Raw genomic sequence first — 15,189 nt, 5'->3', positions numbered from 1 at the left:
GTAATATAACATACTGGCAAGCACTGAGATTTTGGGCATTGTTCCAGTAGATATCTCAGTCATACAATAAGATCTGAACCTGCCTTTTTTTCTGCCCTTCCATTCACCCATCTTCCAGGAGGACTCCACTTGGTTATTAAGGGGTCTTTATAGGTTCCTCAGAGTCCTTCAGACTACATTTTGGTATTTCATTTTAAATAATATTATTTTTATGTGACCAGCACTGGCATCAAATATCCATTCTTTACATAGAATGGCTATAGATCAACACAATCTAAACTTTAAAAAAATTGTAGAAAAAAACCCACAAATGAATAACACATATTAGTACACCAGAAACATACCATTTCGGGAATACTCTGAAGAGTATTAATGCTCCTTAAAAGCATGCTTCCCAGCAATTTGAAATCATTGAGTTTCAAGTACCCAAGTTCTTCTCCCAGGATTCTCAGATATGCTCTTCCTTCAGGAGCTTCCTTGTTGCTTAATTCTTTTAACAGTTTTTCAAGGTTAAGCATTATTCCTTTCATGACCTCCTGAAAATTCAGTCAGAAAGTAGTAAAATAGATCTATGAGAAATCTGTAAGTTCACGCATCTAGAACAATTACTCAGTTAATGTCGGGTAATCTGCACGTGCAGTTCTTGCCATTTTGTCTGCTTCCAGTCAAAGGCCTCTCCCACATGCAATTACAAAAGAGCATTGCTAAATAGCATTAAGGATTTCCATTCTAGCGTACCAGAAAAGGAGAAAGCTCATACACAATAAGCATGTAAATGCTGCAGTTACTGAGTAAATATGGGAATGCTGTACTGCACAGATAATGTTTTCAAGCTGTACCTGATCCTGCTTGCCATCCTGGGAGTAACCAAAGTAGTCAAAGAGAGCTTTGGAAACCTGCTCTGGCACTCTGCCGTCAACCCAGTACAGGGCCTTGCTTGCAGTGTCTGGGAAAAATCCTTTCTCTCCAAACAAAGCTTCCAGTGTTGGTTCAAAACCCTTTCCATCCAAGCCAAGCTGAAATGAACAGAACAATACCATAACTGAGACAGCTTCCCCACTTCTTTGGAGCTTTACAACAAACAGACTTTCTAGGGAACAAAAAATGCATTTAAAGTGTATCCTACAAGTCTCTGATTCTGAAGGGAAGATATGCAACAGAAGAGAATACTAGGTCTTACGATTCATTTTCTTTCTTTGTCGAGGTCCAACATAAAACCTACACATAGGCTGTATCTCACTTAGAATCTACTATGAGTACTTCAGTGTGCCAGTAATGACTCATTAGCATGAAGTCAATTTGTTACAGATGGGTTCATTTTACCCTAGCTGAGGCCTTCAATAACTCCAACAGGGTCGTCCATCCAGTCAGTGGCAAGTGACATCACATAATGGATGGCTTGCTCTAAAGCCCATTGAGATCAAATGAAAGTCTCCTTGTAAGCATAGTGATCTTTAGATTTCTCCCAAAGCTTGTAAAAACAATACATTATTCACGGAAAGTTGTTATAAGCAAACAGAAGTGAGAAAGAAAACAGCTGAATACTAGCAAAAGCTTTCGATAATTGTTGTACCTCAAAGATATCGCTTGGGCCAAATCCATATATATCCAGGGTGGTTTTTAGCATAGTCTCTTTAGGAACATAACTGTTTGGATCAAATATCACATTTCCTTCTACTTTGGCAGAGATGGGATCGACTCCAGGTACCGAAATTCTTTTGGAAACCTGATAATTTTGTGAGAATTTTCTGAAATCTTTGGCTGTTGGAACCTCATTTCCTTTCAGAGCTTCTTCAAGCTGGCTTTTAAGACTACGAAAGAGGATAGCAATGCAAAAATGATTAGTATGAATTCCAGAAATACATTTAGCTTTAGGTGTGAGATTTCTTGTCTCCCTTGTAGACATTCATACAACTAAGGTGACTGTAAATGGCTAGCTCTCTGTACATACTAATAATAAAAATAAGACTACGGGCAAGAGTGCAAGTTGGCAATGCTCTAACAAAAACATAGATTTACCCAGCTGATGTTCTTCTTCAAACAAACAAAACCAAAACAAACAAACAAACAAACAAAAATGCAAAAACTGCATTTCTAATATAACAACCACTGCAATTATGGAAAAACTTTGTTCTTCTTAGGAGAGCAGTATATAACAAAATTTTACTTACTCTTTAATGCCTACTTCTTCAGAGTCTAGGATGTTGGCAATGTGTGAGGCTACAAAGCTTTTCACTTGCTCATTCTTCTCCTTTGTCAGGACTCTCAAAATCTTTGTAAGATCACTTGGGGAAGGATTTTTCATCAGTATGAGATAGGCTGCTAGACGTTTGTCTGCAAGTGCATCCCCTTGGAACACTTTCAAAAGTGCTGACCGGTCCTATGTAAACAGAGAAGGATATGTTTTGCACTGATGAGCTGGCTAGTAGACATAGTGTCAAGCTCCTTTGGGAACATATAGGGTGAAAGAATTTCTAGGATGTATTTTTTTAGGACTGTGTAAACACAGAGCACCTTGTTTCTAAAACTGACCAAATGTGTTTCATAGGTATTATTCTGATAAAGCTTCTTTTCATAGATTTTTTAAATAGAAATTACTGTTTTGGTTAAAACAGATTTTCTTATCCTGTATCTGGCAGGTTAATTTTCTTTTTTTTTTTTAGAATAATGATTTTTTTTGTTGGGAATCTGAAGTGTTCTGGTCTGTGGAAAAACCTTCAAATTTGGGAAAAAAGAGTATCATTCAGTTTAAGAAAAGAAGGTCATCAAGATATTCTGCTGCAGGAAAATAAAAAACATAGTTTGAAAATGATGAATAACAATAATAAAAAGTCAAATGTTTTAAATGATACTAAATCTGAAGATGTAAGCTCCAGGGGCTTCCAGGTCCCAGACTCCTTAAACCTTGTCTGGAAACAAGATCTCATCTTTTAGAGTAGGAAGTTGTTGATGTTGAAACTGTTTTTCACTATACTTAGCTGAAGTGCACTGTATAATGTCACCCATTCTGTAGGAGGTGCTTTCGTATCACTGTGATATAAACATAAATCTCACTAGTACTGCTAATAACAATGACAACAAAGTGACAGTATAGAATAGAAACGTGATTTTTCTTAGTTAAATCCATTTAAATCTGGATTAATTCCTTAGTTAAACCTAGCTTCAGATAAGAACTCCATTTAAGACACTCTGACAGGAACAGATCCAAACTTGTCATTTGAATTGAAACTGTCTATATAAAGCAGCTTCATCTCAAAGGAGCAACACCCACCAAATCTGAAGTCTGCAGAACTTCTCAGATGTGTGAACAAAAGCTAAACTAACTAAAGGAGTTCCAAAAAAGCTGCAGACAGCTAAGAGGGAGATAGCAAAAATATGAATTAATAGCAATGTCCTAGTTTATTCAATTATTTATGTGAACAGTAAGGGTGAACTGAAAGCAGTTTATGCTGGTTCTTGTGACCCAGTTTACCTCTTCAGTAATAGTCATTTTCCTGAATGCCTGGATGGCTGCTTTCTGAACTGAAAGTGATGCAGCTTCATTTCTAATACATGTCTTAAGAGAAGATTTCAGGTTGGGTTTAGCTTTCTCCATTACTGCACCCATGTTTCCAATAGCCTGTCAGTGATAAAAACATAGAAAAATGATAAACTTTTTTTCTCCACCAATAGAAGTAAAATAATACATGTGCTACAATAAGGAAAAAATAAAAATACCCTAAGTGTGAGGTATGTGAGTTCAGCATCCCCAGAACAATCAGTGCCAAGCAGTGACATCATGAAGTCTGCAACATTCATTATTTCCTCTGTCACAATCATCTTCTCATTATAGAACCTAAAGCAATAGAGATATTAGAAACAAAAGGAGAAAATAGGAAATGCCTATTTATTTTTGTAATATTTTCTTGAGGTTATTTTGTAAAATTACATGCTACCATTACTTACTTAGTAACAGAATGACTCAAGCCATAAAAAGAAGCTCTACTTGGCTGATACTGGGCCATGTTAAGAATTTCCTGTATTCTTTCTGGAGTTGGAGAAGGCAATAGTGCCAGTGTGTATGTAATCAAATCTACCACAAGTGGATTCATGTTTCCAGTTCTCAGTATTTGAAGAATGGCGCTGTAGCACTCTGGAGTCCCACACTGAGTCAGGGCCTGAACTGTGAAGGAACTGAAAAGAAAAGGGATGGCCTTGGTTAATTAATTCCTTGTTTGCTGTTATCCCTGCATGCTTCATGTCTGAAAGAAAAATTTGACGTGTTTATTAAGGTGTGTTAATATAAATCATGTATGCTAATGTATGACTGGAAGCAAGTCATGCAATTGCTTATCAGAAACAAGTTTCTTAGTTTTATAAGCTACAATGTAATGACTAGATATGAACAAGAATAAAGTATTAACAATACTGTCATTACACAGACATATCTTTTTTTTCTCCACAACCTCAGACTTTCCGATACCTTTCTGTATTAAAATATATTGAACTAGACTGAGGCTCTGATCCTTCTACAGACTGAAGACATGAAGTATGTGTAAGTCCAGCCAGGACAGGAATAGTCTGGGTGGGGAGTGGAGGACAGACCAAAGATTTGTGCCCTCATGTCTCAAAAAATCTCACTTTCAATACTGTGTTCTTGGAAATTGGTATTACATTGTTCTTGAGAAAAATTAGATAAAAGATATTTGGCTGTAATAACATATTCACTGGATTGCATCAGGCGTACACATTTGGGATGGTGGTTGGGAGAAAAACTCTGTGCTGTGCTTCAACTATAATTTATAGTTCAGCTTTTCCAGTAAGATTGGAAGATTTGAGCATATAATGATCAAGCAATATTAGTACTTCACAGAAACCTAGAACTTTCAGACCTATTTAAATTCTTATATTGTTTTCATGTATTTAATGTTCAAGTTCTCATTACCATCCAAGAATTTCTGATGGAAAAATATTAAATTCAAAGTTCTTACTTACTCTCATTTCTCTCTCTAGATAATTAGTATGATACTTATCTTTATGAAAGACAATCTTTACATCCATTAAACTACAATTTAAAGGAGTGTGAAGCAAATCAACTTTGGAATTATTTTGCTATGTATTTGATACATGTTGTATTTGTATAATGAACTGTTGGAACATACCTTGAAGTTTCCATCATCTTTGGTACAAGAGAGCCAAGAGTGGTGTTGTGTAAACTTCTAAGTCCAGAAACAAATTTGTAAAAGAGTCTTGCTCTTTGCTGGTTTTGCTGGGAGGCTGCAAGTTTCTGCAGTTCTTGAAGAATTTTCAAAACAGCATCACCCTGACGAGAAAATTTGGCATCTGCAACTTCCAGGGCAAGTCCTTTCTCCTCCAGTTCATCTAGCAATGAAAAAATGGCATTCTTTATATCTTTATCACGGACCTGTGTTCATTTTTACCTTTTGCTATACGCAATATAATTAATATCAACACTGCAGATTGTTTTATACCACAACTGATGAAATTTAACAGCTGAAGCGTTTGTAAAAATAATGGAATGGAGTTTAAATACAATCTCTCCAAAGTAAAATCATGATACTTATTTGCATAAAATTTCTTAAAATTTCGTGAAAACATTTCCTTGACACCTTTCGTATTAGCAGAGTTTGCTTTTCTAATTTTTAATGAACGTATCTTAGGAGAAATATGCTCTGACTAGGAATAAGAATTGCATTTTAAAGAAGGGTTTTTCAGAACCTAATTATAGAAATCATGAACTGTTTAGATTTGGCAGCTGAAGTTAAAAGCTGCAAAAGGAATTATGGTTAACTAAGAAAGTATTATTAAACTAATTTCCAAAAAGATTAAATTATTTTCCAGACTATTTATAACTTTTTTAACTATAAAGATTAATTTCAAAATTAAAATAAAAAGACAAAGATCATTTAGAATTTCAAAGTGTTTTTAAATTTTTCAATTTTCCCCCACTTCTCCCCAAATCTTTTTTATGTCTGAATCAATGAAGATTCATTAAAATTTGTTTTAATTTTTTGGTGCCCTCAAACACATCTTTAATGAATTCACTGTTACAAAAAAAAAGTTCCCGTATTTAACATTTATTGAGGATCGCAGTTGTACCTCCATCAAAATTTCTGTTATTGATCTTTGGAGTATCTTCAAGCTTCAGTGTCTGGTTGACCTCTGTCATCATACCATAACGATTTCTAGCAAACAAAGACATATTCAGAGCTTTAGATGAGTCTAAATACCTTTGAGGGATCTTGCTATGCTTTTTGCTTCCTTGAGAACAAAATGCATATTTGGGGAAGAAGTCATGGCAGAATTTAATACATCATCATTCCAAATAAATATCAATTTTAGAAGTGTTATATTTAGTAGTGAGCAACCTACTTGTATGAGGAAGGCAGAAACAGGTGTTTTTCACTGCAGACAACATCTCTTACATGCCTTTTCTTTGCATCAATATTGTAATGACAGAATTGAGTACTACTCAAAAGGGTAGATAATGGGATGTTCTGTAAAATAAACAATATGGCAGACATTTTATTGAACAATGTAGGAACAAACATAGTTTTACAGGCTGCCACACTTCTTCTGTAATGTTAACAGTTACAGTATATTGAAAATGATGGTGCATAACTGTAATCATTCTCACACAAAGAGGAAATTGTGCTAGTAGTAATCTTTATTCTTAAGTCTCTTCACAGGCAAAAATCCCACTGAAATTTTTCCTCTGGCCTCACTGTGATGTTTGGCTTAGTAGTTACCTCATGATCGATCCCCTGTTGCTTACGATAAAGGACTCATTCATATGAACTAGTTTGTAATTTTTAAAGTAGTTCAGGCCCCGCATAAGAGTTGATGTTCTTTGTAATTTCACTCTTATTATACACATTTTAAAGATTTCTACAACAAGCTGTAGAAGTGGCAGAAATCAATAAATGTATTTTTTCAGAACTATATGAAGTCCTGTGTTTTTCCTTTTTTTTTAGGAAAAACACTCAAAGGCACAGATGCCATGTTATCAGGAAGAAGTCTGCAAATATTCATGGAAGCAACTGCATTTGATCATTGTGGATTCCTAATAGCCTGAACAGTATGTCAAAACTTTTACTTTAGGGCAGAGAGCCATGTCCTGCACATCACAAAAATATCAGGGTGTTGGTGGACTGTATGTTTTACGTGAAATGGAAATGTTGAAAATTTTGACCCAGTAAACAAACAATTTGTGCATGATCTGATAGGTTATTGTGTAATCAATAGTACCAACTCCTCTATAGAAGACAAACTATGAGATGGTCTCCTCTAAAAAATCATGAGAAGAACATGGAAGACGGTAATTATATTATTTTTGTCTGCATCTGTTCTCTATTGACAGCCAGCAAAATCACAGTCTGTTCTTACACAAGGGTACAGAAAACCTATTGAAGCTTTTATAAGATAAATACAAAATTAGTAGTTGTTTATCATTTTAAGTGATGCAGCGAAGAATATTATATTACAGATTTTTAGTGGTATACTTACTAGTCCCTTCACAACGGCAATGGGACTGACATAATCTCTGATTGGGCTGAAATTGTCACAGGCTTTCAGGTTCCTGTTAATTGATATATCTTCTGCAACATTTCCTTTCCTGGATTTGAATTCAACCTCAGTGTCGCACTTTCCATATACAGTATCCTGGAGAGAAGAAAGAAATTGGTACCTTTATTCATGCTGTCAGACATTTTCTGATCTAGCAGAAATGCACCCTCTCTCATTTGAATTTCCATGTCTTCTGAAAATTATATTTAGGAGTAATTCTACTAGGTGAGATTTCTTCCATTTGTTAAGGAAATAACGTGAATGGTTTTCAAAACACTTACCATAGAAATTGTTTTTACATTTTCCACTGTTTCTGTTGGCACGAGCAGAGCTGAGATGATCCCTCTCTTGAGATTCAGGACATTCAAAGGTTCATCCTTCTCTGGATACAGCTTGACTTTTGTTCCATCCTGAATGCTGAATTTTAGCTCATGTCTGTCCAAAAAAACCCCAACATTAGTATGAAAACATGTCAAAACCACATGGTGAAGAACATGCTGTCAATAAAATGATGGGCTACACCTAAAGCATCACGTTTATTTTGGTCTATGATTATTTACTATTCATTGTTACTACTATTACAAAGTCTTACTATTAAAGTAGGTATTTCCCAGCAAAATTCTAACCAAGGACATTCTGATATCACCAGACTACGTCATCTAAGGACAAGTAAATATCAGGAGCAATGGCTGGAAGTTGGAATTGCACAAATTCAGAGAGGAGATAAGCAAATTTTTAGAATGAGGTAATTATTAACAACTAGGCTACAAAAGGATGGGAAAGATTCTCTGCTAGTTGCGTTTTTTAAATAAAACTGTGATTGTTTTCTGAAAAAAAAATATTTTAACACTTCCTCAAGTTGTTTTAAAATCTATGGCTTAAAATGGCTTGGGAAACAAGAGGAAGTGGATAGTGAGGCACTGAAGCATGCCTAAAGGGGCACGAATACAACACACTAAAGAGCACTGAGGTCTAGCTGGGTGGAGGAAATAATAGCAGTAAGCTACGAAAGCAGATAAGTAAGGAAAAGATAAGTCCCATAGGTCATTAAAGATCATGATAGGAAAACTGGACTTCAGTCTCAAATGCCTTTCTGTTGCACAGTCTTTGTACCATATCAGCAATGGAAAATGATCTCAAAATGGCTGCAGACAGCCATTTGAGAATTTCCTTCTAAGAAGGAACCTTCCACTTGCAGTAATCTATTGGGAGACTAACCAACAGTTTCATTATGTAAATGAAACAAATTACAAAGACATTCTAAGTGAAAATTCTGGACAGAAAAAAAACAAAAAAAAAAACCAAAAAAACACTTCCCTAGTCACAACCAAGAACTGTATCAAGTTAGCCCTAAATAGAGAGAGTATTGCTGTGGAAATAACGTATAAACCTGCCATCTTATTATCAGTGTGTTCTAAGCCTGGAAAAGCATAGTCAGGGCTGTAACATTACCAGCTGTTCAGTGTTAAGGTTACGGCTGTTGATTTATTGATATTGATGTATTGTACTGATAATTGATATTGCTTACTTGGACATGGCATTTGCAAAGTCTTCAGAGTTCTTCGACTTTTTCAGCATGGATCTTCCCTCAGCGTCAACACCAAATGTCTCCCTTAGGGAGCAATGCATTGTCCTCAGGATGAAGTGGCACAGCTGTGGTACCTCCAGTTCAACCTGAAAACACAAACAGGTTGTGTTTATCTGTCTTTTCATTACCATGTTTCCAGATCCAGTTTTGAGAACATAGTCTTCCTTGGCTTGGTAAATCGTCAGAATTGTGCTGATAGCAGCTCTTGGGAAAGATTCCAAACTGATCTAAACAGCTTAAGGTAGCTTGAGGTAGAAGACTTCAAAGCAGGTATTGGCTTGGCTAATGGCATGGAGTATACACACAGTAAACAAGCAACCTAGGTTCTGAAAATTTATAGTACTAGAAAAATTGTATGAAAACTTGAGTCATTATGATTGATGTTTAGACTGTCAAATTGTGTGAGCTAAATAAAGAATACTTTCCTCAACTACTCAACTTCTGAAAAAACATTTAAAAACAAATATTTTTGGGAAACTGGTGCAGGATTAGGATGGACATTAGTTTAATGCCCTGTGGAGCCTTTTACCCCTACTGCACTGATCCTGGCCTGACTATTACCACCAACAGGTGACCAAGTGGTCTTCATGGCATCAGTGAGCTGTCTTAGTTAAACCTGTAGAATTGTTTGATATACATTCAGCCTGGTAGCGAAGCAAAGTTCAACTACCAGGTCTTCTTCCTCTCTCCCCTAAAAGTACAGCCAGATCAAGACAGAACACTAACATAGTGGTATGAAGGTATGAAGTGCCTTCTGTCTAGGATAGGGAGGGTTAGTCTTCAGGGTTCTCAATATGTACTTTCAAAAGAATAATCCTGTTTGGAAAAACACTGAAGGATGTTTCTCAGTTGCCAGCTCCTATGTTACTCAGTATACAGTCCCAATGAGTTGTATTTACTCTCTTTTCCTTACCTTGCAGGTGATCTTTGAACCGCTTCGAGAATCTGCTGTTCCCGTGATTCCATTTGATGTTTCTGCTTCATATAAGTAAACATATTTCCTGAGGTGTTTAAATCTGGTTGCATCTTCTGCAATTAGGAAAACAAGAGAGCTTTTATCACTTAGTAGGATTGTGCATATTGAGATCCTTACAATACATACTTAATGTCGTGTAACTAAAATGAATGCCCCTCATAAAGGAAGCATAAGTGCCCCACTACTCTCTTTTATACTTGCTATAGGGGAGTTTTTAGACAGAGAAGTAATGCCTTCATGTCAGCTGGATATTTTCTAAAGTAGCTATAGCTCAGACAAAAATTTTTGGAGGAAGCATAAGTTTTTGGGTCCAATGCTGTATAGAATGAGAACTGAAAATATGACCCCACCTGGCCTTAGAATCACACCTAATTGAGTTAATGACAGAACCAGCAGAAAAGTTAAGATGTGGAACCCTTTTAAGAATGACCCCATTACTTTAAAAATACACTAATCAAATGGCAGTTTTAAAATTCTTAATAAAATGAATAAAATCACCTAAGACTTTTGCCTAATAATTCAAAGATGCAAGAAACTCTACCTAAATCACATGGGAAAGACTGAAAGCAAATAAACACAGAAAGGGATAGAATGTTAAAACTAGCTTTCTCCATTACCATTTTACCATTTCATCTGAATTTACAGAATATCTTCCTGAAATGTGATATACTGTAATGAATTCGCTTAGTAGATCAATGATTTTCACTACAGTAGACTTTTTAATGGTGTTAACTTTTTGCTATATAAAATTTGCTATATAAAGACCATCCACTGCAAGACAAAACCACTCAGTTTTTGAGCGAGGATGAAGCAGGAGGAAGGATTAGTGGAGGTGTTTCTATTTTATATCAAAGGAAGCCATAAAACATAATGGTCTTCCTCAAAGGGATGAATATCACCAGTATTTAATGTGTTGCTGTTGTTTTCAGAGGCAATTTGTCTGTAATTTTAAATCCTACAAGCAAAAATGAACATCATAACAGAGACATAAAGAAAGAATATTTTGGCTCAGTGTCAAATACAGAGCTATAAGATATTCTTTTTGTGTCTGGAATGTATAATGTAGGCCAAATAATATCCTCAGGTACAATGCACTCCCATTATATTTACAGGCATCATTTTAAACTAAACATATGATCAGGTATTTAAAGTGACTGTATTAAAGCATTTTAGCTGTATCTGAACCTGAAATAACTGTTCCCTCTGTTCGGACTGAGCAGCTCACTGCGACTGTGACATTATAGTGATGCTGAGTGAAACTCATTTTCCTAAATATCTACTATGTAGTTATTTGTGACTGTCTGAACATATCTGATCTACTTTTGCAGAAGAAAAAGGTACAGTCATCTTGCTATAAACCCAAATGCCCACCATCAAATCTGTATGATTTTGCTTGCCTACACCTGCCATCAATGTAGGTGTACTCTTCCTCTTTTATAAAATATTTATCATGTCACAGGGCAAATGAAATGGCATCTTGTCATATATACCACAGAATTGCATACTTAGGGAGGAGAATGGAACATTACTACGGATATTGTATTTCCTCACTGGACTATAATTTTTATAAGCTTTAACTATTTTAATAGTGTTTTAACTGAGATTACTTTCAGGAAATTGCTCGACTTATAATATAATTGCTCGATTATAATATAATTAATACTTGCTACCATACAGTCATCAGCATTACTGACAAACATTTGACAAATTACTTAAGTCATCTAATTAACCTTAAATTTAACTGCAGTAAAAAAAATCACCACTATCCCCGTTACTTTTTACTGTCCTGGACTTTATCACTGCTTAGCTGTACATTCTCAGAAATGTTTGCAATACCAATATCTGCTAGGCTAAAGCCAAAAGGCTAATTATTGCTTCATTTTCTGCTTTTGCACAGGAATAGATGGAAAAGGAATACGGAAATGATAAGATTAGAAATGCAAATACCAATGAATTTATTATATCAAAAATACACTAGAAATTGGCAGTGAAGCCCAGAAAAGAATTTGAATTTCTTTCAGGCAGCTGAAATAGCCTCAGTTGCCTGGCGGTGGTGCTAAAGTATCCAACAACTGAAAAAAAAAGCCTGAAGACCAAAAGGGACAACAGACAAAACAACTTATTTGGTACTTTGACCCTGTGGTGGAACATTATGTGTCTAACCAAGCAGTCAGGGCCAGTCAGAGTTCATTATAGAGATAGGGCATAAAGTCAGCATTTCCTGAGTCTTGACTTGTTTTAAGGAATTGCTGTCCTTGCTGACAGAGTTGATGATTTATTCTGCAGTTATTTAGTTAGAGATCCAAGTGCAATTCTGTGGGTTTAGCAGCCACTGTGAAGAGTACATCAGAAGTGAGATTCAGCTCATGGTAAAGTGTAATGTGCATAACCTCACTAGTAAAGCTTCACATCTGATAAACAGGGATTTCCAGATTAAGGAATTTACACCTGAGAATTAAGAAATTAACAAAACAATGAAAAAAAAGCTTCTTAAAGGGAGCTTTTTAAAAAGTTTAGAAACACTATCTCGTCTCTTCTGATTTTACTAAAACTTTTGATATTCTTATGGTTAAGCCTTATGGATAATTAAATACTTGAAATAAATGACAGTTAAGACTTCAGAATATTGCCATCACTTTTGTTACACTTATTTCTGAGGCAGAAATGTGTGGAATAGGAAAAAGCTTTGAATATTGTATTTAGTTAATATAGCAACATGAGACAACAAAAGCAGATGCAAGAAATCAGTTACTTGAACATCCGGGATTTCCATTTTCAGGTGTTTCTTCTTCTGTAAGGAATAATAACAAGAATTAAAAGTTGCACAGGCGGTTTATAGTCATAAAGCAAGGACTATGTATATATAAAAGGAAATACTACATTTTCACTGTAAGACCTGTCTAATTAATACCAACTTTTGATGTTTTCACTGAATTAAATTACTTTGATTTACAAGGAGATGGATCAGCTTCTAGGTTGGCAAGTATTTTTAATGGTTCTGTATTACATGAAGAAGTTTAAACAATAGGCATAAAATTCAGAGGTAGACAGATGAAATACACCTTGTAACATAGTTTGCTTGCTTTAAATGTTTTATCTGTTTGGAACACAGAAATACTGCATAATGAATGAATGGCTGTATTTCACATTTTGTACATTTGAAAAACGACAACTTTGATAAGTAATACTACAATTCTCTGCTATTAAACCTTTTTTTTCCAAGAATCTTTTTTTTGGTAGACAATGTAGGGCAATAAATAGGATTGAATTATATCGGTCAAGATAAATATACTTGTTGATTATTTTGTTTAAACAATCAATATGCTTTCTCTGGCAACCAGTGTGAATATTCAGAGTTCACACTTTGGAGAAAAAGAACATGAATTGAAAACCTATTTAATTTAAGAATTGTTTGCTCCATTATGTCTTAGACACATCCCATATGACTATTGTATATACAATAAAATATATCCTAGTAAGTTTGCTGCACTCATGTGGTGCTATGTCATTCCTTGGACATCACACATAAATGCCAACACTTTTCAGAATATTTCCTGCCGACTTTCCAGGATTCCATAATGGGATTCCAAGGCTGACCACTCTATTGTAATATAGTAGCAACAGTAATAACACTAATATTAAGCATTAGAAAAAAGTGCATTTTTCAAAATTTTGTAACATCAGTCAGGAACAGAATGGTAGTCCTGCAAAGGTGTATTTATGCTGAATTGGATCTGCGTATAAATCCTGACAGTGGTTCAGAACTGCATAATTGGCCCCAGACTCATTTCCCTCCTTGAGGTTCCTGCAGTCATAACACTACAGTGTCATATTTTGAAAAGCCACTTCTTGGGAAGCAAAGAGAGAGCTCACAATACACTGCACCATATTGATCCAGAGTGTCTTTTCTGATTTTAGAAAGAAACCTCTGCTGGTCTACTGCTTTTATTACTACTACTGATGGCTGTGTCTCCTTAACACAAAATTGTGTTTCAAACCTAAGTGCTACCTGCCAAATACATTTTGCTTTATTGCTTCCATTTTTTTTTTTTTCACGCACCCCAAACATGGTTCAGCAAAACCTGGGATAAGCCTGAACTGTAAGCTGCAGTAGTTCCATGGATGTGAACAAGGACCGCATTACAGAAAAACAATCAGGCCCAAATAAACTACTTGAATTCCTTATAAGTTGTAAAATACATTAAATCTGATCAAAAGGCACCAGAAAACATTTGTGTTTTTTCCTATGTTGGGATCCTCCTATAGTTGCCCAGTCCTCCAAACGGAAGAGATGGCCTCTTTAATCACACTTACCCTCTCTAATTCTATAAACCACTGTCTTGCGGATTTTTGCATTATCGTTGTTTTAACGAGTTCATAAATAAAGCAGCAAAAAGCGCTGCCATAAAAGGCGGTACTTACGTGTGAGAACACCACTGCTGAGCAGCAGCAAGAGCAGCAAGAGCTGCACAGGGCCCATGGCGAGCCCCGAACCCTCTTGCTGCTCTCTCTTTTCCTCTGCTTTTCTTTCCCTCCCCTCTTCACCTCTTCCCTACTGCCTCAGAGGGAGAGTGAGCCTTCTGACTTGGACCTTCGCTTATATAGTCTGTAGCAAGCAGCTGAGGCAAACGGTTTAGAAAGCTCGGAGCAAATTGCCAAAGGTCCAAAGGTGAGAGATCTAGATCCTCACTGCGCTCCAAACACTGCACTGCTTTGGTTGCTGGGAGTCCCCAAAGGCAGAAGACTGAGCATATACTAGATATATGTTACTCTTCCACTGTTTTTTTTTTTTTCTTTAACAGAGTTTTGAAAACAAAAGCCCGCAGCTACAGCATCTCCCAATGTATTCAAATATATTTCCCGCATTTACATAGGAAAGCTTACAATGCATAAATTATAGCTGGAAGAAATGATCACTGCAGCATGCTTTCACCATAGATGTTGAAAGGCTTGAAGGTATGAGTATTTGAGAAGATGAGAGTATTGTGCAATTTAGACATCTTCCTTTTACAGGCAGAAGAATGAAAGGTTAAGGATTTTTACTTTGTTCTGCTAGAAT

At 35.8% G+C, this 15,189-nt stretch overlaps 1 protein-coding gene across 1 annotated transcript in view; it reads right to left on the bottom strand.

Annotated features, from left to right (window-relative positions):
- The window catches only part of APOB (apolipoprotein B), a 37,709-nt gene extending 23,003 nt beyond the window's left edge, over window positions 1-14,706 (bottom strand). Inside the window, exons 1-16 of the mRNA XM_083830550.1 lie at window positions 14,553-14,706; window positions 12,883-12,921; window positions 10,068-10,183; window positions 9,095-9,240; window positions 7,848-8,001; window positions 7,507-7,662; window positions 6,373-6,497; window positions 6,100-6,185; window positions 5,142-5,361; window positions 3,946-4,173; window positions 3,718-3,835; window positions 3,473-3,619; window positions 2,172-2,380; window positions 1,574-1,811; window positions 840-1,016; window positions 345-536 (exon numbers count right to left, since the gene is read on the bottom strand). Of these exons, the coding sequence (XP_083686676.1) occupies window positions 345-536; window positions 840-1,016; window positions 1,574-1,811; window positions 2,172-2,380; window positions 3,473-3,619; window positions 3,718-3,835; window positions 3,946-4,173; window positions 5,142-5,361; window positions 6,100-6,185; window positions 6,373-6,497; window positions 7,507-7,662; window positions 7,848-8,001; window positions 9,095-9,240; window positions 10,068-10,183; window positions 12,883-12,921; window positions 14,553-14,610 (2,409 nt within the window). The 5' untranslated portion in view covers window positions 14,611-14,706. The remainder of the gene's footprint in view (window positions 1-344; window positions 537-839; window positions 1,017-1,573; window positions 1,812-2,171; window positions 2,381-3,472; window positions 3,620-3,717; window positions 3,836-3,945; window positions 4,174-5,141; window positions 5,362-6,099; window positions 6,186-6,372; window positions 6,498-7,506; window positions 7,663-7,847; window positions 8,002-9,094; window positions 9,241-10,067; window positions 10,184-12,882; window positions 12,922-14,552) is intronic.
- Between the last annotated feature and the right edge of the window lie 483 nt (window positions 14,707-15,189).

This window comes from Anser anser (assembly GCF_964211835.1).
Source record: "Anser anser genome assembly, chromosome: 3".
Classification (NCBI taxonomy): Eukaryota; Metazoa; Chordata; class Aves; order Anseriformes; family Anatidae; genus Anser; species Anser anser.
Note: the sequence above shows the minus strand (reverse complement) of the source record. Positions and strands in the feature narration are given on the sequence as shown.